The sequence below is a fragment of the Passer montanus genome, unplaced genomic scaffold (genome assembly GCF_014805655.1).
Source record: "Passer montanus isolate IOZ18808 unplaced genomic scaffold, ASM1480565v1 scaffold18, whole genome shotgun sequence".
In the NCBI taxonomy this organism is placed as follows: domain Eukaryota; kingdom Metazoa; phylum Chordata; class Aves; order Passeriformes; family Passeridae; genus Passer; species Passer montanus.
In genome coordinates this window covers 10,984,813-11,006,340 of record NW_024365381.1, presented here as the reverse complement: position 1 = coordinate 11,006,340, position 21,528 = coordinate 10,984,813, and the positions used below count along the sequence as shown (strand labels likewise).

Sequence of the window (21,528 nt, the reverse complement as noted above, 5' to 3'; positions counted from 1 at the left end):
TCTAAACACAAAACACATTTAGATTTTTTTTTTTTTTAGTTTTGGTCACTATTATCTGAAAATCTAATGACTTTTTGGGGGTTTTATTTGCAATTACAATGAAAATACTGTTGCATTAATAAAGTTGTTTATATCCACATCATCTTAGTTTAGACCATTTAAATCATAAATTTGTCAAGAAATCTAAATCATAACCTTTACCTCTGAATGCCTGGGCACTATAGTTGGACTTGAGGTTGATGGCCACATAGATGGGCAGTGGGTTCTGGCCATTATCCACTGCCTGCCGCTGGTCCGAGAGTCTATGCTCGTCTTTCTGGTTTTGATTAAAAAGGGTTAATGGAATGAGGTGAAAAACAACTTGCACTTCAAATAACATAATGTGAATGATCAACCCTATCTAGCCTTATCCAAGTTCTCCTTTCCATTCCCAGGTAACTGGATTGTTCTGAAATATCTGCCATGGGGTATTCCAAACTTGGCAAGTATCCCATAAGAAGCAGCCACACCCTATATGGGTTCTCAGATTTTGAGATATGCAGAGAAGCTGAAGTTCTTGCCTTGGCTGGGTCTTAGCAAAGAATTGATTGTATTTTAAGGTATTTTGCAAATATATGCATATTCAAGAATATATTCTATTGCACACAACAATTTAAAACTTCATTGTACAAACTTAAACCAGAAGGAAACCCTTTAAGATATATTATTTTTAAATTAACAAAATTTCTTAAAACTTGGTATCATATTTGTGAACCATTTCCATATGCAGGTCACTTTATAAATGCATACCTTCATTTATGCCAGAGAAGAAAATTATTTCAGATTTTTAAGTTCCTCTTTTAATCAGAATATTTTATGTCTAAAATGATTTATTTACAATTCAAGATATTTTTTTCTCAGGGTACTTCTTTTTTTAAGGAGAAAACACCTTTAACTGGTATGACATGGCTGCTTCAGTTCAAGGTCAACCTCGCTTTAAATGTAGAGCAGTGTTCTGATAATGGATCTGAATATTTAATATTTAATCAACTGCTAAACTAATTATTTGCATCAGTAGTATGGAATGGCTTCCAGGATTTATTTTCTTCTCCACTGTAGCTATAGAAGCTCAGCAGTTATGTGGAAGAAAGGAGCAATACCTTATCATGTAGCATGGATTCAATGACAAGACCCCAAAGGTCTATAAAAGAAGTGTTATGTCCTTCTTTAGTCCTCTCCATCAGGTCATTGTAATAGTACTTCAGACAATCCAAAGAAAAACAGCAGATCTTGGATTTAGTTACTTGCTTGCGAGCTTCCTTGATTGCATCCTCCAGATATTTTTGTGACCAATTAGCATCTTCATATAAGTTTGCCATGGTCCTGAAGAAATGTTAGTAGAAAATAGTGAAAGAGGCATAATGCTGTGGTTTGCTTTCAGAAAACAGATATGCAACCTGTTTGCCTGTTTCTTAATTCTTATGGGGTTCACACTTAAAATACTCTCATTTTGGGAGCAAACAAAACCTCCAAGCTTTCCTGGTTTGAATGTGATAAAATGGTCTCAAAAGTTACAGTGAAATTCAAGGGAGAAGAGAAACCAACACCCAAGGCTATCAAATTCAAAGTATTCATCAAATCTATTCCTTTGAATGTGGGGAAGAAGAAGGAAGGTGGGGAGTATTCTAGGGAGCAGTCACTACTACTCTGCTCTAGTCCTGCATTTGTTCCTATATACCTGCTATGACTTGTGCCAGCAAGAAACCTGGGCAGTTTTGAGCATGTCCTCATATGACCATTCTTACTTGTCCCCTTGAAATCATAGCACAGACAGGTACATTCATATCTCCACATACATACAGAGAAGTTAAAAGAAAAACCTACCATTGAAGTTTGGACTTACATAAAGTGACCCACAACTCAGTGAAAAAAAAATTCTCCACTTCCAAACAGGTGTAGAGGAGTGGGGGCACCTAGAACCTACTTGATTAAATACTTCAGTTATTTCAAGTATGACATCATCTGCTCTATGCCCACTGGGAGAAGAGAGCACTTCACAACAAGCCACCATATCTTCAGTCTCTCCAAGGTCAGTAACTCTATATCGTTTGTTGGCCTTTTGTGACAATATTAATTCCTCTAGCCCCAAATTCATCTTTTACCAGAGAGAGATGCACTGTAAATCCAAAATGGAAGTGAGAATAACCAGCAAATGGCAGGCATAAATTCTTCTTCCCATCTTTCTTCAATTTCCAGTCTAAAGACAAATTCATTGTATTTAGTCTAAGGTATAACTGATACAATATGGAAAGGGAATAGAGCATTTAGATGAAGATATCAGGCATAGACTGAGTCAGTGTGCTGACAAAAGCAGTTGATGAGTGTGGTGATTGATCTCTTACTCAGCATGTTTTGTTTCTTTGCTCCAGGTGGACAGAGAGTAGATTGTGGGGAGAATAGAAATACTTTTGCTTTGCTAAGTGCCATACAAGCTAATAGTATTGTACATAGACAACAGTATTGAGCAGAGAACACATAAAGCTTGTGTGGGTCATTCTCACCATGTGGTACCCGATAAACCCCCGATGTAGGAAATGCAGTCTAAGAGGTTGAGTTTCTGGAGGCCCAGCAGGCTGCCGTACATCGCTGTGAGTGATCTCGTTCCTCCCCCGGTGGTCGTAATGGCCACCACTGGCACCTGGTCAACACAGCAAGGCAGAAGGAGCAAAAGCTGTGCATGAATTAGGCACAAATTACTGCAGAAATCAGATAACAGGGCACAGGCAGTGATACAAGCAGGGATGCTGCTTGGGATGGAAAGGATGTGATTATTGTAGAAGGCTCGTTTGCCACCACCTGGCAAAAGCTGTGCATGAATTAGGCACAAATAGCCATTACTGCAGAAATCAGATAACAAGGTGCAGGCAGTGATACAAGCAGGGATGCTACTTGGGATGGAAAGGATGTGATTGTTGTAGAAGGCTCATTTGCCACCACCTGACTGCTGCGAGAAGGAAGGCTTATGTCTTACCCTCTCGGATGGGGTGGGAAGGTGTTTACTTAACATGCAACTGGAAATCTATCTCATCACCCTGGAATTTTTCACAAAGTGTATTATTAGAAGCCGTCACAGAAAGAATACAGGATTTACCACACTGGAGCAGGTTAGGGATCCATGATTCTGCCTCTAACAATGACCAGTGTCACACAGGAATGCACAGCACCCTGTAATCAGCCAGACCACACAATAGCCAAAGCCTTCCTGGCCTCAGGCCATTAATTGCTTTATGTCCTGAAGCACAGTCATTGATAGGGTTTCCCCCTCCAAGAGCCAAGTGTAATTGAAGAGACAGACCATTCTTCTCCTTATCTTTTCCTGATCTAGTACACCCTTTGCTTCCGTTAGCATCCAGAGTGTGGATGCTTACACGCCCCATGGAAAATGTCTATTTATACATTTCAAGTATTAGCTTCTAATTTCTTAAAGAAATCTGTGTTCCAAAGTCTATGAATAGAGCATGAAGGAAATAATTCTCCTGCTCTATGAAAAAAACAAAAGATCAGAAAAATGAGAAAACAGATGTTCTTTGTACCCTAAACTCTTTAAGATCTTAAATCTAGGAAATTTTATAAAATAATAATGAGGGAAAATCTCATAATCTTAACTAAAGTCAGAATAAACTCCAAAAATTATATTCTGGGGTTTACATTTTCTAACCTATTTTTTATAAGTTAAAACGCTAAAGATTTTTTTCCAGTTCAAATGTAAGTCAGTTAATAAAGTAGAGGGGATATTTTCCCATATTTCTAAAGTTAAACCCATGAATAGGAGAACCACAGTAATTAGACCATTCAGAAAACAGTTTTCTATGTGTGAGAAATCTCTCAGACAGCTGTTAAAAATGTTCTTTTCAGTTTTGTTGAAAACTTAGTTTCCTGTATTATTCTCTGCTCTGAAATCCAAATTAATATTTTGAATCATATTTTCCACAGCACTCTTTTTATTAACAGTCAGCTAAAGAATGTTCTTGCTGTTGGTATGTTTGTACTTTTCTGATTGTCAGCAACCCAGTCACGCACCAGCAGTTGCAAAGCTTATGACTCAATTACTAGGCAGGAACAGGTTCTAGAGTGATAGAGCTAAACTCACAGACAGAAAACAGTTTTCTATGTGTGAGAAATCTCTCAGACAGCTGTTAAAAATGTTCTTTTCAGTTTTGTTGAAAACTTAGTTTCCTGTATTATTCTCTGCTCTGAAATCCAAATTAATATTTTGAATCATATTTTCCACAGCACTCTTTTTTTAAACTGTCAGCTAAAGAATGTTCTTGCTGTTGTTATGTTTGTACTTCTCTGTCAGCAACCCAGTCAGGCACCAGCAGTTGCAAAGCTTATCACTCAATTACAGAGGCAGGAACAGAGTCCAAAGTGATACAGCTAAACTTGCAAACAGCTATTTCATCTACAACTCAGTGATGCTGTAAGATCCACTCTTCTTCACCAGACTGATGGTTTTATTCTATCCCTCATTTTTCCCAACAATACAGCTGTTTTGCTGCAGACACCACTCGAAGAATTTTTATTCAGACGTCTGTGAAAATTTTAGTTTCTTCCTCAACACCCTTTACACACGTGCTATGGCCACCACCTTGTCTGTGTTTTAAGGCCCTCTGTTTTGCAGGCAGCATTGCCCAGCTCTTCCAGTCTTGCCCACTATAAATTTTTCTCCTGAGACCCATGAGCAATACCCAGAATAAACCCAGGAATGGACTGTTTGAGGAGCTGTTAAAAAGTTTTTGGGTCCATAAAGACATTATCCTGCCTCCCTGAACTGCTACATTAACAGGCCACTGCTTCTCTTGCTCATGCCTTGCCCTAGGTGACCATGCCTGGCCCAGACCAGCAGGACTAATTAAACTGGGATTTTATTTGCTGCTTGAATTTGTAAGCCAGGCCCTGATCCCCTGAGAACAGTTGCTGCCAGGTACTGTTGGCTTGCCTCATGCTCTTTCAGATCCTCTTCCAAATTAAGAATCTTTTTCAGAGCAGCAGCAACATATTTCTTCCTTTTCCGCAGGAAGTCCTGTTCCTCCATGCACAGGCTAAACCCCAAGCGCACATCCAGATTTCCTGAGCTGGAACAGACAAGGGGGAAAACCAAGGCACACATCATTTATAGCTGATTTCAACATATGTAGCACAGATAATAATAAAAATCTGTAAAATAAGTTATTTCCAAGTCTGCATATTGATAAAGAAGAAAAATTCCATAAAGACATTATCCTGCCTCCCTGAACTGCTACATTAACGGGCCACTGCTTCTCTTGCTCATGCCTTGCCCTAGGTGACCATGCCTGGCCCAGACCAGCAGGACTAATTAAACTGGGATTTTATTTGCTGCTTGAATTTGTAAGCCAGGCCCTGATCCCCTGAGAACAGTTGCTGCCAGGTACTGTTGGCTTGCCTCATGCTCTTTCAGATCCTCTTCCAAATTAAGAATCTTTTTCAGAGCAGCAGCAACATATTTCTTCCTTTTCCGCAGGAAGTCCTGTTCCTCCATGCACAGGCTAAACCCCAAGCGCACATCCAGATTTCCTGAGCTGGAACAGACAAGGGGGCAAATTAAGGCACACATCATTTATATCTGATTTCAACATCTGTAGCACAGATAATAATAAAAATGTGTAAAACAAGTTATTTCCGAGTCTGCATTATTGATAAAGAAGAAAAACCAAGAAAACCCATTTCTACTGCCAGCAAGAAATAGCAGTGAGGATGAAGAAGAGTTTCCAAGGTACTTTAGATCTCTTGTGAACATGGACAAAAAGACAGGACACACAAGTGAGGAAAAGATCACCAAAAGGAGTAATTTCAAAAGGGTTTTTTTTTCGGTATCCATTCCTGTTTATCACTATGACACCCTGGAAAATTCAAGTGATGGCATCATCATTTGTTCTCACATTTTGACAATCCACTAACAGCACTTAAAGTGAGGGTTCTAATGTGTTATGTGATGAAGCTTGAACTGCAGGGCAAGCATCACCCCCTACTCAATCTCTTGGGAATTCCAGCCTTTCACCTGTGTCCTGAACATATTTCTAGATAAGTATTCACAAGCTTCATCCTGCAACATACAAGAATATTCATCACTTTTTTCTTCCCACGTGCAGACACATGGAATTTTGTCCCTTGAGAAATGTTAAGCACAGCAAAGAAAATTCAGAAAAAAAGGTGCAAACCAAATCAAATTGCAGCTAATGTTATGTGCCTACAACAACATAAATACACTTATTACTGAGAATAACACTAAATATTGACCAAATCTTCTGGGTCACATCACCCTCTGGTGGCTGCAAACTCTGTCCTGAAAATAATTTTCACCAATATTTCACAAATATGAATGTTTCAAGGATTAATGCTACTAACCTCTCTTCTACAGCAAATTTGATTTATCACACAGTGTAATTATGAAAACAGAATAAGATAAAATGATTTACCTCACAAAACCAAACTCTTTTAGCAGTAGATTAACATTTTTCTTGCTTTCTTTCTATATTTGTGTCTGTTAAATATACAGGTCAGTATATTTTGTCATGGGCTGAGGTTGTACAGGTAGCTCTCCATTTACACAAAGTTTTCTTGTGCTGTGAAAATCCACCTCGCTTTTCTTCTGTATCTCATCCCATAGTGGGGATGCTGTGAACCACAGGGAGTTTTCAGCTCTACCATAAAATGTCTTCAATTTTACCTATCACTGGTGCAATTCTGTCACTGCAAGGGAGTTTGCAGCAGTGCAGCTGGTCAGGTCTCTGCTCCCATTCTGCTCAGTGAAGCAGAAGGGGCAGAAGCCAGGCTACCCCGTGTTTGTTTTGGTGATTTGGCAAAGTTGGTAGAGGTTATTTCAGTCCTTCTACAGATCTGATAATTGGCATAAACGGGGAATAAAATAATATGTGAATAGTACAGTTTTGTTGATGTGAGAGAACAACAGGCATAAAGCCAGCTGATTTACTCTGAATGAAGGCTCAGAGACTGCTGCTGAACTGCACAATGCTCGAAGTGCAGCAGCCTTGCACTTACCTCAGGCACCACGTGAGCACAGCACAGCACTCACGCAGTGTTCATCTCTGCACCTATCACAGAAAAAGCCTACATAACTAATTTACAGCAGTCCTGGATGACAGGACAAGAAGAGGCTATCTTACCATTTTCTCTCTGTCAAGCACAAGTGAAATGAATTATCCTGGAAAATGAGAAAGGTAAAGATAATTACTACCAAATTATAAAAAAATTTCTTTCTTTCAAACTCAGGCAATGCTCAGTCTGAGAGAGATGGTTCTCAAGTAATAAATCATATGGCTAAGGACGTTCTTTTTATACCATTAACCAAAGCCTCACTCCCTGCCCTGGAATCCAATTTTCTCTTCCCTAACAAGCCTGTGTGTTTGGGGCAGGTAGTGTGCCACCAGCTTGCATGTTTACACCACTTTCCAGTTTGCACATTTAGAAGGGGCAACAAGAATGAGAAAAGTTACCTTATCAAAATATTTTTTAAAAAAAAAATACACACAGAACCACCCCCAATATCAATATTTAGACAAACTAAAATGTGAATTAAGCTCATAATCTGGATGGGTCTTTTTTCAGTTCTTAGCCAGTATCCCCCCAATATATTAAAAAAAAGTGGTTTTGAATGGGTGTGCATTTGACAGTCATTTCTTGTTCCTTGAAACCACTTAAATCTAACTGTAGGATGCAGGTTTGCAATGACTGTGGTATTATTAAAATTATTGTTAACATGTTCTTCCTTAAAGTTGAATATGGCAACCTTAAATTTTTTTAACATTTCTACTGAATAGCTGTACAATTTTATACAGTGATTTTGTTTACTTGGTAACTATTTCTAGCAGGACAATATTAAGCATATTTTAAAATACATATTTCAAAAGGTTCACAGCACTCACCTCTTCTAGTATTATTTCCTTCTGCAAAGGGAGTGAATTCAGGGGGAAAGAAAGGACTCCAGATTTCTCTGTTTCATTTCCATCAGCCAGCTAAAAAAAAGTAAAAAAAGCAATTTGGTATGAACACATAAAAGATTTATAATCTCTAGAACTTCTCCACTCAGAAGGCTAGTTCAGTCTACTTATTCTATTAATTTCTTGTTCTAATTTCATTTGAGTAATAATAACAGACAGAAGGAGAACTTACCTCTTCTGGTAATACGATATCCAGTCTTGTCTGGTCGTTGATGATGCAGTGAAATATGATTATATGAAGGCTGGGGCCAGAGTCCAGCAAAATCTTCTGGGTTCCTTCATGTGACCCTTTCACTGTAAATGTAAGCTCTGGGTCTAAACAGAGAGGCAAGGAACAAGCAAAATTTTAGCTATTAGAAGCAAACATACATAACTAATTAAAAAACACAACCTTCACTTTTTGTTGAATTTTTCTTACACCACACTGACTAAGTCTACTCTGGGTAGTAAAAACAGGCTGAAAACGGATCTAAAATATCTTGATGAATCTATATAGATAATCAATGTACAGAATTCACAGATTTAAAAAATACTACAGCTTGCTATTTGTTAGCTGCTTTCCTTGAATAAATTAAACCAAGATTTGCATGTAGAGGAGTGTCAGTTTAGAGGCATTTTGGATTATTCATGTTACATAAAAGTAATTTATTTGATGTCAGTCTGTTCTGGTTCATAGCATACATTTTATAATATTAAGACTAACAAATAACTCTATAAACCCAAAACTCAGACTACTTGGAATGCGCCCCCACTTCACCAAAACTGAAACAACCTGAAGGCTGTGTTTCTTGTATAGAAAAGCCTTTATGTTTACAGAGAGATCTTATGGTGTTCTCCTGCAAGATCAGCACCAAGAGACATATAATTGTAGGTCACTAACCTTTCCTCCCCGTATCACATCTCAGTCTGAAACTTCCTATAACGCAACTCAGTCATTGCTACCATTTTCTTCATAGAAGTCAATTTTCCATTCACAAATTAACTCAGAACAGTAATAAGTTTTTGAGATTTGTCCCAGGAGCAGCACTACACAAGCTCATTTAAATCAACTTAAAAACTAGTGAAGAATTCTGCTGTATTTGTTAGAGCTATATTTTACAGACAAAGTACTGTTTTGGTGATTCTATGGTAGCACAGGGCTTCCCTGCAATTTGTAAAGACCCCTTTGATACAACTTTGCATTTAAACTTAGGTTTATTATATTTATTAAGGAACCAAAAAAAAGTCTCCTTCAGAACCCTAAATATGCACAAACTTTCTACATACTCAAACACAAATCAAACACATGGAATAATATTTCTACATATTAGTTATGATAATTTTAAAGAACCTACTTAGAAAAAATTGTTTTGAACAAACAATAAACAAAGAGAATGAACCTCATTTTTCCAAGGGTCTCAGTTTAGTATATGTGGCTCTATTTTCGCATCAGTTTAATACTTGCCACGTAACTAAGCTCTTGATGAACTTGAATTTTGACAGATCCAATCTTTCTGCAAGGTGGGACATGGCAAAACTAAGTATTATATGACACAGATAGGGCAATGTGCACAACAGATTATTAATTTTTTTCAACATCTGCTATAATGGCTGAATCACAACACAAGAACAATAGGCTAATGAAGCAATAACCTCACTTGTGGATTGCTGCTTCAGCTTCCCTGTATCCACTCTAACCTCCAAACAGGAAACCTCACGTGCCTGCAGCAAGAGAGGATGAAGGATGATTGAGAGAAGTGTAAATGTCATTGCAAGTGATTCATACTGCTCCCAGCCAACCCCTCTGGTTGATTTATGAGCAAGACAATTATTATCTATTATTATGTCTTCAGATAACACGAGGACAATAATTATATGGTATTTCTTTCCAAAACTGAAATAAAGAGGAACAACTCATTAGCTGCTTGAATTTGGAGAGACAATTAAGTGAAGAAGATGAGCCCTATTCAAAATAATGAGTGTATTAACATATGGGACCATTTTTATGAGCATTGTAACACTTTCTTCATTCCTGATAGGCTCCTGATAGTTCTGAGCCTATCATTTAGAGAAGAAAGTAGGTGGCAGTGTTGGGTTTGGGACACAGCTGAAATTTTCCAGAGTTAGAAGCATGAACACTTGTTATTCTGACACAAGAAAGATAATAATAAATATGTACTTTACCACTAGTACTCCATTTGTAATAATGCCATCAGGATAGTCCAGACTGAAAAACAAAAAAAGAAAAAAAAAAAGGAAAATAATGTCACAGGTGGGAAAACTCGGACAAATATTTAAGTCTATGGTTAACACATCAGTTCTTACATGACCTTTGAAATTTCTGACTTTAACATTCTCACTTAAAAATACTTTAAAGCTTAGGATTAGATGATGAGCTGAATTGCAGTTTTTTCCATCCACTCACAATAGAATATGAAGCTGGATTTATACTCCTGTGGTCTTACACATTTACTTCAGTAAACCATGCAATAAATACTGGTATAAGACACATTGATTTTGAGGGCAGCTGCAGCTGTTAAAACCATCTTGATTCTTTTGAGCATTACACAGTTTTACCCAGGTTTTTGTCTCTAATACAACTGCCTAGCTTTGCACAGTTTATAAAAATTTCCCTAATGGCAGGAAAAATTCTACTTACCTGTATGAAGTGATCTGCAAATCACATATGGGATTGTAATAGATGTATGTATTATACATCTATTGTAAATTGTAAATACATGTAATGATACATGTATTTCTCCATCTAGGAGCAGGGGTGAATTCATATACTGCAGCCAACAAGTTCTATATTCTAAAATATTTTTCCATCAGAAAAATCAGGCAGTGTCTCATTAATGCTATCTCATAATTTACAATTTCATTAAATTACAGATGTAAATTCATATAAATCATATCATCATAAATTAATATAATCTCTCAAGAACTGAGATTGCACCAAAGGGAATACATACATATGTAACTTGAAAAGGACTGAGCACTGACTCCCCAGCCTGCTGCAGAGAGGATGAGCTGTTTATTCAGACTTTGCAAGCCATGGATTACACATTTTGAGGTCTCATATAGTTCTGTATTTAATGTATGTATTTTATCTCAGCTGAAACTAAACAATCCGATTCCTTTAAAATTAATGACATTGTTTTTATCCACTTAAAGTGAAAATTTACCACAACATTTAGATTTCAGTAGAAACACACATGATAGCATTCATTCAAAATTGCAAAACTCATAAACAGCTTAAAGTTTTGTTTCCAAGTCAGTATTTTCTTTAGGATAATATTAATATTTCCTTTAAGAGAAAAATATGAACAGTCTAAATACACTGCAGAACATTCAGGAAGAACTTTCCATTATAAGAAAACATCAACAACAAAACTCAAGCAAACACCTCTGGTCAAAAACCCTCAGTTACAGACTTGAAAATTATGTAATTTTTTTTTAAATGTATTTCTAAAGAGTTCAAAGAACATTGGTCAGGAATTGGTAAAAATATATTCAGTGTTTCCATTTGCATGCAGGTAAATGTATGTAAACATCATTTTTGTAAATGTATATAAACATAAGTTTCATTTCAGACACAAATTTTTGTACTTAATTACTATTTTGTAGTCAAATAGTTGTAACCTTACATGACATATGGTGTCACCATCCTCAAAGACCTCATTAAAAATCAAGTAAAGCAAGAAACAGCATGACAGATATTAGAAGACCTCAGCCTGCATAGCCTGGTGGAATGAAAATGCAAAGACAGGTAAAGAAATCTGTTCATGGAGGTAAACATCTAGTAAAGTGCAGTATGATTTGAGTTGCTGGTATCGGCAAAGTGTAAAGTTAGGTTCAAAGTTAGGAGGTCCAAGGCATGACCTTCAAACAGGGTGGCAGACCCTGCATTGCTGTACAGCACAGAGCAGAGCTTGGAAGGCCCCTGGGAAGAGCCAGGACACCTCGGTCATGAAGGACAAAAAGCTGAGATGTCTCTATTGGGTTGTCACCTCTGCTGCCACCGCTGTAAGGAAGCCCAGCTGCTGTTACTTGTTAGTTACTCCCCATGCTGCTCTTTTAACTTTTATATCCCAAATTTCAAGGCTTCTGCAAGTCACAGCATAAAACAGATATTTTAATTTTTTTTTTTTAACCTGGTGGTCCATACCTTTGTTTTAAGAAAAGAAAGGGCACTCATCTTTCTCTGAATCTTAGGAAATCAGCTGTGGCTAGACACATAGCTGAGCTGGGTGCAGAAGAGCTCAGCTTGGCAGGGATCTTTGAATATTTAGCCTACCTTTGGAGCACTGAATAAGTTCCACTAGCTGGGATTAGCTGGTAATTTCTCTGACAACCAGCCTGCTGTTAGACAGCTCTCATCACAAAGACTATGTTCCTGTTCTCTTCTCCATCACAGTTTGTGATTTGTGGGCTTTTTTTATTGCGGACCTCAGTTTCACTAGGAGAATTAGGAGTATATAATGACCTGTAGCAGGGAAAGACAAAAACAGAGATTCTGGGCAGTCTTCCTCACTAAAAGTCTGTTGCAGGAATGCCTAAGGCTGCAGTGGACTCTATGAATCATTTCCCATCACCTGGTATCCATCAAACTTCAGCCTTCTCATTTTTAGATTATGCTTTACATAATGGAATGGGTAATTTGCAATAGGAACTTACAGTCACACAGATTCTTATATTGCAGTTCTCACTTAGAGTAGGCTACTATGCTCCATTTCACCAGGGAATCTGGATTTTTTGATACCTATGTAAAAGTTTTGAATTCTTTCATGTCAGATCCAGCTTTCCCTGCCTTTAGTAGCTTCCATAATAATGCAGGCTACTTTTCTGAGCTTTATGACAACCCAAGAGAAGCATGGGGGATGGTATTCATGGGGGATGGTTTCAGTAAAGAAAGCTGTATTCACCTCAAAGGTTCTTTCTTAACTCAAAACTTTTGCCTTCAGTGCTCCTCCATACATAAATACAAACAGTACATTTGGCCCCCAGCTGATGGAGACTCAGCCTGAGGGTTTCTCAGCAGTACCCAAGCCAAATGGCTGGCATGATCTGCTGGTTCCCCCTTCACATGAGGAGGATTTCTCAAAATAACACAGCAGAACTACAGAAAGAAAAAAAATACTTTTATTTTCTAAAAATATTTCTTTTGCCATATTTCAATAATTAATATTTAACTTTTATACAGCTTTTTTTACACCTATTTACATTTATTTCTGTTAATTGGGCTTTGTTTTAAACATATTGTTTCACATTTGAAAAAAAAAAGGGAGAGGGAGCGGAGATGAAAGGTTGTGTAAGAGTGGTCCTTCATTCTTCTAAGAATTGTTAGAGATGCACTTCGTCAGGTTGGGACATCTGAAAGATAAAAGAGGCCAAAAAGAAGATGAGCAGGTACAGCAAACACCCTGGGCCTCTTAGACCTTTCCTTGGGAACTCAAATCACCTTGCAGCTCACCAGAAGCCTCTTTGTGGCCCCTCGGTGTCAGGCGTGGCCTTCAGTAGAAGTCGGAGGGCAGGGGGATGTTGAGGGAGCGCAGCCACCTGCTCCAGCGGGACCCCGTCCCTGTGGCAACGCGGATGGGCTCGTTCTGATGCTGCACCCTGCCCGTGGAGACACAGGAGAAGGCCCAGGTTACCACTGATAATCACCAGAGAAAGCACAAAAAGCACTAAAGCACACGGACCAGCAACCTCTGTACAACGGCCTTACCTTTTCTGTCCCTGCTGCCCAAGCGCGGCAGCTCTCACGCCAGCTGGGCTCCTCTAATGGGCCCAGAAAACATTGGGCAGGCATTTGCAATCCCTTGGCTTGGTGGCTGGTGAAAAGGCACTTGGAGGAAGGAGCATGCCTTCCTCTCTCTGTCCTTAGGATCAAACATCTGGCCCTCAGTGCCTGCTACTCTGCAGCAGAGAGGAGAGTGTTTGCTGGTGCTGCAGCAGTGGCGTAAGGGTGAGGCAAGACTAGAGAGGGTGTTCATCTTGCTGTTGTGGAAACCCACTAACAAACTGAAGCTTTTCTTCCATTTTAAATAAAATACAACAGGAATGGATGTGGAAACAAATTGTCATACAGCCCTCCAATGTCACATGAGGTAATTGTTATAATGTTCTTTTTGGTAAAGGTAACACAACACACAACCTTTGCAGTGAGTTAAGAGGCAAACAAAAACAGGAGCAGCAAAGCCACTATCATAGGTGCAACCAGGAAGCATTCCTGGCCTGGGGTTACACTTCATGTGTAGTATTATTCATCTGAAATGCTGGAAAGAAAGAACAAGCTAATGTAATAAATCTTGCAATTAATAAAATCTAGAATGAAGACGGGGAAGAAATTAAAAACTGTGGATAAAGAGCATCAGGAAAAATTTCCAGTGGGAATAGTTATTAATTTCAGAAATAAACTGCCATATTACCCCCCCCAAAAGTATGTTCTCATTGTTCCCGCTACAGTACAGGATTTCTAGAAACTAACCCACATGCTTAGCCATACTCCTTGTTATCAGAGGGCTCTCTCCCACTGAAAATTATCTCTAATCTCTGTCAACATTTCTCCCATCCAGCACTGACGAAAAATCTTACCAAAACCTGCTGAGCTTGTTCAACAAAGAGGTTGGTTTGAGTCCATAGCTTTCTGGTGACCCATCTCAACTACTTCAGATGTTCAGACCTTTCCAGAGCTCTCTAGTTTATCTATGCAATCCATTGTCTACAATTTTAGTAGACAAATCCCTTCATTAATTACTCCTGACATCACACATTCCAAAGTGAAGGAAAAAAACCCACCCTCTCAATAGTCTACCAAGACCACATATTTAATCAATCTAGTTGTGCTTAGACCTTTATTCCAGACCCAGCTGATGGGCAGAACAGCATTGACCACCACACAAATGCAAGAAATGTGAATTAGGAATAGTAGGGGAAAGGTCTATCTGCCTTCTGGCATCAAGCCCATTTTTCTCAGTCCTACTGTGAGCTGACAGGGACATTCCCTCACTTATAATGCAGCACCTTCTTGCCTTTGCATGTGGAGTTCTTCAGGCCACAACGATTACATTGGTCACTCAGGAACCACACTATGAATTAAAAAACAGTAGATCAGATGCCTTCTTGCTGGACCAACTGAGTCATGACTGTCATGCTTTTTACAACCTCTCCCTTGAGACTGCAGAGGATCATTTTTAATGGTACAGTTCCAACCATCATCTTCCAACCAGCAGAATTCCTACTCAGGCATCACTTGTAAAAATTGTCCCTTTTCTGACTTTACTGAATACAACTCCAGGAAAAGTCAATCAGCTATAAGGTCAGATAGAAGAGTTTGGCATAGAGCTGGTGGCACACATGCTCCAAGACAAGTTCCAGCCTCCACAAACCCACTTGTGCACAACATCCAAGCCAGACAACCTGCTTGGACCTCGCCCATTAAAGACAGGATTATCAAGAGTCTGATTCTCTATCAACTCCATAACCCGTCCTGTAAATTGCAAAAGAAGGAGGACCCTGGACAGGATATCTGTGATGCCTACTGCAGCTTCCCCTCTGCCATTACTGATGTCGTGACACTCCTGCAATGTGACAGGCACAGTTTGTCTTGGTATTGCTGGGCCTTTTGCCAGTTCTGGTGCACAGTAAACAGCAAACAATCCACCCTGATGAGTCTCCATGAGCTGTAAAATGAGATTTTGAGGTTTCTATAGCTCTTTTTTGTGTGTGAACACTGAGATCTTTCCTTCTCCAGTTCTCAACACTGTTCTTACACCAGCAAGTTCCTATTTCCCCTGCTGTCAGGAATTCAAAGTATCCACCCCAAGGATTATCCTGCTAGGCCTCCTGAAGTGTCCAAATGCCTTCAGAAGGTTCCAGAAGTACCATCTAAGAGCAGTACCTTCTCTAAGTACATCCTCTAAATAGTAAAACTCCACCAGCATCTTTCAAGCTTACCAAGTGAAGCTACTGCTGCTGCTCCAGTTTTCCTGGTTCCTCAGTCCCCAGAATCCCACAGTGGTCTTTGGACCTTACTTTATGCAGAATATTTGGTTCCTTTCTCTACCACAGTTCCCCATGTGTAGCCAGATGAATTGAACAGATCAGTTCATGGAAATGCATTTTACAATGTTGTGAATTTGAAAAACCAGATTCTCCAAGCAGGAGGTAATTAGGGCATTTAGGCTTGGCATTCCTAAGGGTCAAAACTTCCTGAATATTTTCATTGCTCTCATACTTCCTTGTGTACCTCATTGTCTCAATGAGAAAAAAGAACAGGAAGAAGTTGCTGCCCAAGACACAGAATTCAAACAGGGAAAAAAATCACATTTCAGATATTTGAAATCTAAAATTATGTATTCTAAAATTCCATTTTACTATAGTGGAATGAAAACATCTAGCTACTGCTTTTAGACATTGCAGGTTTAAGAAGCACTACCACATATGAACCAGATTTTAAAACTATTTTTATACTGAATATAACACTTTATTAAGAATTAAGGACTCTACTCACGTGTTCTGAAGTGTGAACTCCACCTCCAGTTCCTCACGTGCCTGAAGAGAGGAGATTTTTAAAAAAAGAAAGACTGATTACTTATTTTTCTTCACAGCTTTAATCATACCAGTTACATAAATTTTTTTTAATATGCATTTAGAATAGAATTTAGGAAAATTCCCAGAATGTAAGAAAACCATATCCAAACCATTTTTGATTGAGGATATTTAATTTTTAGATATTGAAAAAGCAGTTGCTAAAATGAGTTTTTTGAATCTAAATGCTTTATAAACACATCTGCATGCATAAGAACTGCTATTCTGCTGAAACAGCCATTTGTTTAGATTTTCATTCCCAAAACAAAAAGAATTAGCCTCTTTAGTACCATTACAGTTAAAAAGATCTGAAAATTCAGAATTTACACCAAGAGCCAACAAACATCATATATATCACAAGGATGAAGACTGGATAACTAGTTGTAGATAGTTCCATCCTGTACTTTCAGCACAGATATTTGTTCTAAACAAAAGCTAGCAAAAAGCACAATTTCTTAGAATTGCAGCAAAATACAGCTTAAATAGATGTTTCCTAAAATGAAACACTGTAAAAGGACCTATTGGGATGGAAGGAGAGGATTTCCTTTTGTTCTCACCAATTCCATTGCTCACCTGTGGATTCAGCTGAAACTTCACGCGCACAGTACGTCCCACAGTGAGCTTATCTATGTCAAAGAGAACTGTGCAGAGTTCATCATCCCTGGTGACCGTGTCTTCATCACACACCTTCAGCTCCAGCACGTTCTGCACAAAGAGGTTAAGAACATAATGGAGTTACTACTACATCTAAGAGCTCCATAAGGCGGGAAAACCTCTAGACTAGGTTTTCTTTCCTTTTTCCTCCAGTTTTATGGGAAGGAGAAAAAAGGAGAAAGGGAAAGAGAAAAAGGAGAGAGACTTGGGTTTATTAGATGTCAGATCACTGATAACTCTTCATACAAAAAAGAAGCAAGCTTTCATTTCCCCAGGCAGACAAGACAAACAGGTCATGCAGAACATTCATGTGTTTGTGATAAACAACTGCACTAAATCAGCATTCACGTGTTTGTGATAAATAACTGCATTAAATGTTTCTGCAGAACATTCATGTGTTTGTGATAAACAACTGCACTAAATCAGCATTCACGTGTTTGAATAACTGCATTAAACGTTTCCACATTTATTTTATGGCCTTTGGTTCTAAGTGTATAAAACAGTCATGGGTACATAAAGATGGCTTAAAGGATTTTCACAATATCTAGAACTGAGTGATTTTGTTATTATTTTTATGTGATCTTTTTCTTGGGTTTTGCTTGTTTATGTCAAGATTGGGGATAGGATAGAAAGGTTGTATTCTGAAAAGCATTTAATTCCTTCTTATTGCAGTATAGCACGTGTTTAAGTAACAAATAAGGGGAATAGAACAACACTAAGGAGGATGTAAGCAACAGGGCTTTTTTTCCTGAGGAATCTTTAACATTCTGTGTTTGGAACTAGCTATGTATGTATTGGTTTATTGCAGTTCTGTGTAACCTAATGACTACCTGCAAACACCAAATGGTGAAAAGAATTGGTGTCAGTTACCTTGACACGGCGGTCAATCTTGTAGCAGAAAGCTTCATTCCAAACGGGGTTTTTGCTGTTCCTGATGGTCCTGGTCCGAACCTTCTCTGCTGAGGCAGTGGGCAGCCACAGTGTCACATAGCAATCTGAAAGGGTGACTGTGCAGGGAGAAGATGAATACAGTTAAAATGTATCCGGGGAAAGAATTACTGCACAGTGCCCATTTAACCCTAATGAGACAAAGATAGCACAGCTGAGGCTTTCTTCCTAAAATATACAGGATAAGGTGTAAATAATACAATGAAGTACTAACAGGAGAACAGACATTCTCACATTTGCAATGCCCATTTCCACCTTTTCACTCTTAGTCAGACATACTTTTTTTTTTTAATGTTACTTTATACTTGAAGTTGCACCATCCTCCACGGGCAGTAGATGTTGCTCTTCATGATTATCCAAATGGCTGGGACAAGCAGCACACCTCACAACCTTCCATCTGGGCTATAGAGAGACTTGTTTCCTATAATTTCTTCCCCAGATTTTGTACCATAGTTTAATGAAAGCCTTTATTAACATGCTAGCTTAACTGAAGAACAGATTTTCTTTTGGTGAAAGATTTTCTTTTGATGTTCTTGCATCAAAGCTGAAAATTTTGACTTATCACAAGTCACAACGTGCCTATTATTCAATGTGCTTATTCATTAATATATTTGACAAAGTTTTAGAAGATGTGTGCTCCTCAGCAGTTCTTCCAGAAAACAAAATCCATTTCATCATCATAATTAAATTACTGTGTGTTCAATTCCTTCCTACTACTCTGTCTGCAGACTGGAAAGATGCTGCCACCAGCCATGTTTGGGGAAGGAAGCCATGAGTGCCAATGAAGACATCAGCTTCTCCTATGTTCTGAGTCCTCAAATTGGAGGGAGAACTCCAGGGAATGAGACTTAATAGAAGCATGATACAGGTGCCCATGGCCTTTCTCTCACACCTGTAATGCAATGTCCCTATTTCACATCAGCAATGCTCAACTAGTCACCTGATTCTTACAGCATCCTTGTGAGTCAGAGGAGGCCAAATAATTCAGCTCGTAGTCAATCCCTGCATCATGCTCAAAACGTGTAACAGTGTTATTACATTACATTAGCAGCAATTACTTCATGTATTTCCTCTTTATCTTTCCATAACAATCACAGATTTAGGTTTTCCTACGAGCCAAGCCATGCCTTTATTTTGTTGTTAACCATGTTATCACAATCAGCAAAACCTGGGTTGTGACTATGGCAAGGAAAGCATTTCCAGAAAGAGACCTAAGCCACACCTGATCAGAAGACTGTGACTGATCAGATGTTCAGCAGATGAAAATGCAAATGGTTAATGATGATTAAATGCTGCAGTTTCCATTTTCAAAGCGGATGAGACACTCTGATTACTTCACTGTAGCAATATAAGGATTACGTAAATAAGCACACTGAGAAAACTTGAATTTCTTGGGACTGTTCAAGACCATACCCCACCCCGGATAGAGCTTTGATCAACCTGATCTAGTGGAAGGTGTCCCCGCTCATGGCAGGGATGTCATTTTAAGGTTCCTTCCAACCCAAACCATTCTATAATTCTATGCTTTGTCCAAGATCCCATAATGCAGTCAATGTCAGGGTCCAAAACCTAGTCTAGATTTTCAGGCCTCTACTCCAATCTATTAAAATTATTTTGTTCTGAAACATCATTAGGGAGGAATACTTTCAAAGTATTTTTATTTTTCACTAGTAAAGTAAATAGGAACATGAGAGTCAATGAACAAGAAGAAATGTTCACTTCAGTAAATAAAGCGCAAACATTCCAATAATGAGAAAATACACGTAAGAGAAAAATAGTCATAGGGAACACCAAGATTTAACCAGTAAAATTGGAAAGCTACAATGGAGGAAATAAATGCTAATTCTGAATTGTAACAAGCTTCATAAATTTACTATTAGACATAGGTAGAAAAGGGGCAGTTTCCCACAGCTGAAAATACTAAGGTTTCAAGGAAAACTAGCTGAAATGTTTGCATTACTGATGTCTCAGTAAAAGTAAACACTGCCTGAAATAGCCTTCCCATTACAAAGAAATGGACAGACAAGTTTTTTTCCCAATAACACAGTTTTTTCAGAGAATAAATTTTCTGTTGAGAAAATACCCTTGCTGAAAAGCTTACAAATCTCTCTGCCAGATACACTTTAAACAAGTGTTTGGGATGCCCATATTTTGAATTTGGGGCATCTCAGGGGGATCAAGATATGATATTCATCTGCTCTTGAGGCTAGATCACCAAGTAAGAAAGCCATATGGTGTGGCAGACATACCAACAGGTTTAGGCAAAAAAGAACCTGATGATTCACAGAGATAAGGAGTGACTGTGAGCAAGTTGCTCTGAGAAGGACAACCACAAGGAAATGAAACACAAGCAGGCAGCACAGACGTAAAGGAATACAGAAATGCACACTCAGTTGTTCATGTGGGTTTGTAGATGCAATTGCAGTGGTGGCCTGGTCAGATCACATATTTGGTTGGTGCAAAACACCATTTAGACATTTAAAATTTGGATTTTGATAAACAAAAAGTTGTGCATACAACTATAAACTCATGGAATGTGGGCTTCTGTATATAAAAATAGAACTTTAAGAAATCCCTAACTTTACACCTTATAAAGTGTTCTCACTTTGTCTAATGAACCAAAGGCAAAAGAGAAATAAGCAGTAACACATGTAATGTAATACAGTAGTATTACATTGTGGAAGAAGCTTAAGTAACCCAAATACCACATATAAGAGCAGCAGAGATTTCTTCCCTGATAGTCATCAGTCATTCAAAACTACAGTTGTTAAACACAACTTCCATGTGATCTAACCACAACCCTCCTGCCGGAAACCACCAAATCCAACTCTGCTAAATTTTTCCCTCTATTCTTGACGTATCACACAAGTTAAAATCTATATCAAAATATAGATTATATTAACTAAAATTTTCTTACAAACTATGATGCGCTACATGAAATTCTGAGCATACCAAAAGAAAATTGATTTTGGCCATGTTCAGCAAGATTTTAGGAAACATAGTGTGAAGTTTTTGTTTTATATCTTTCAGATTTATTCATGTGGTCTTTAGATTTGAATTTTCAAATTCTCTTTGTCTTTATTTCACCTTTTTCTTTTGAAATCTCAATTCTAGATATCCTTTTTCACTTCCCATCACTATCTCTCACAAACTCCTGTCAAGTGCTCAGAGTATTGCTTTGTTAATTTTTTTTTTATTTAAATGGCTCCATTCTGTAAGTTAAATTCCAAGACACACTGGATGTTATCATCATCAGTTATGATGACTGGATGTCATCACTTCCTGCATATGTACAAATTCTTCAGAAATAATAGAATGTTTTTGTTTGTAAATATTT

At 38.2% G+C, this 21,528-nt stretch overlaps 1 protein-coding gene across 1 annotated transcript in view; it reads right to left on the bottom strand.

Annotated features, from left to right (window-relative positions):
- Positions 1-21,528, bottom strand: part of LOC120500283 (cytosolic phospholipase A2 epsilon-like) — a 33,812-nt gene that overhangs the window by 5,353 nt on the left and 6,931 nt on the right. The window contains exons 4-15 of the mRNA XM_039704928.1: positions 18,114-18,250; positions 17,163-17,294; positions 16,513-16,553; positions 10,182-10,224; positions 9,656-9,719; positions 8,191-8,333; positions 7,944-8,033; positions 7,185-7,222; positions 5,444-5,579; positions 2,541-2,677; positions 1,140-1,362; positions 202-316 (exon numbers count right to left, since the gene is read on the bottom strand). Of these exons, the coding sequence (XP_039560862.1) occupies positions 202-316; positions 1,140-1,362; positions 2,541-2,677; positions 5,444-5,579; positions 7,185-7,222; positions 7,944-8,033; positions 8,191-8,333; positions 9,656-9,719; positions 10,182-10,224; positions 16,513-16,553; positions 17,163-17,294; positions 18,114-18,250 (1,299 nt within the window). The remainder of the gene's footprint in view (positions 1-201; positions 317-1,139; positions 1,363-2,540; positions 2,678-5,443; positions 5,580-7,184; positions 7,223-7,943; positions 8,034-8,190; positions 8,334-9,655; positions 9,720-10,181; positions 10,225-16,512; positions 16,554-17,162; positions 17,295-18,113; positions 18,251-21,528) is intronic.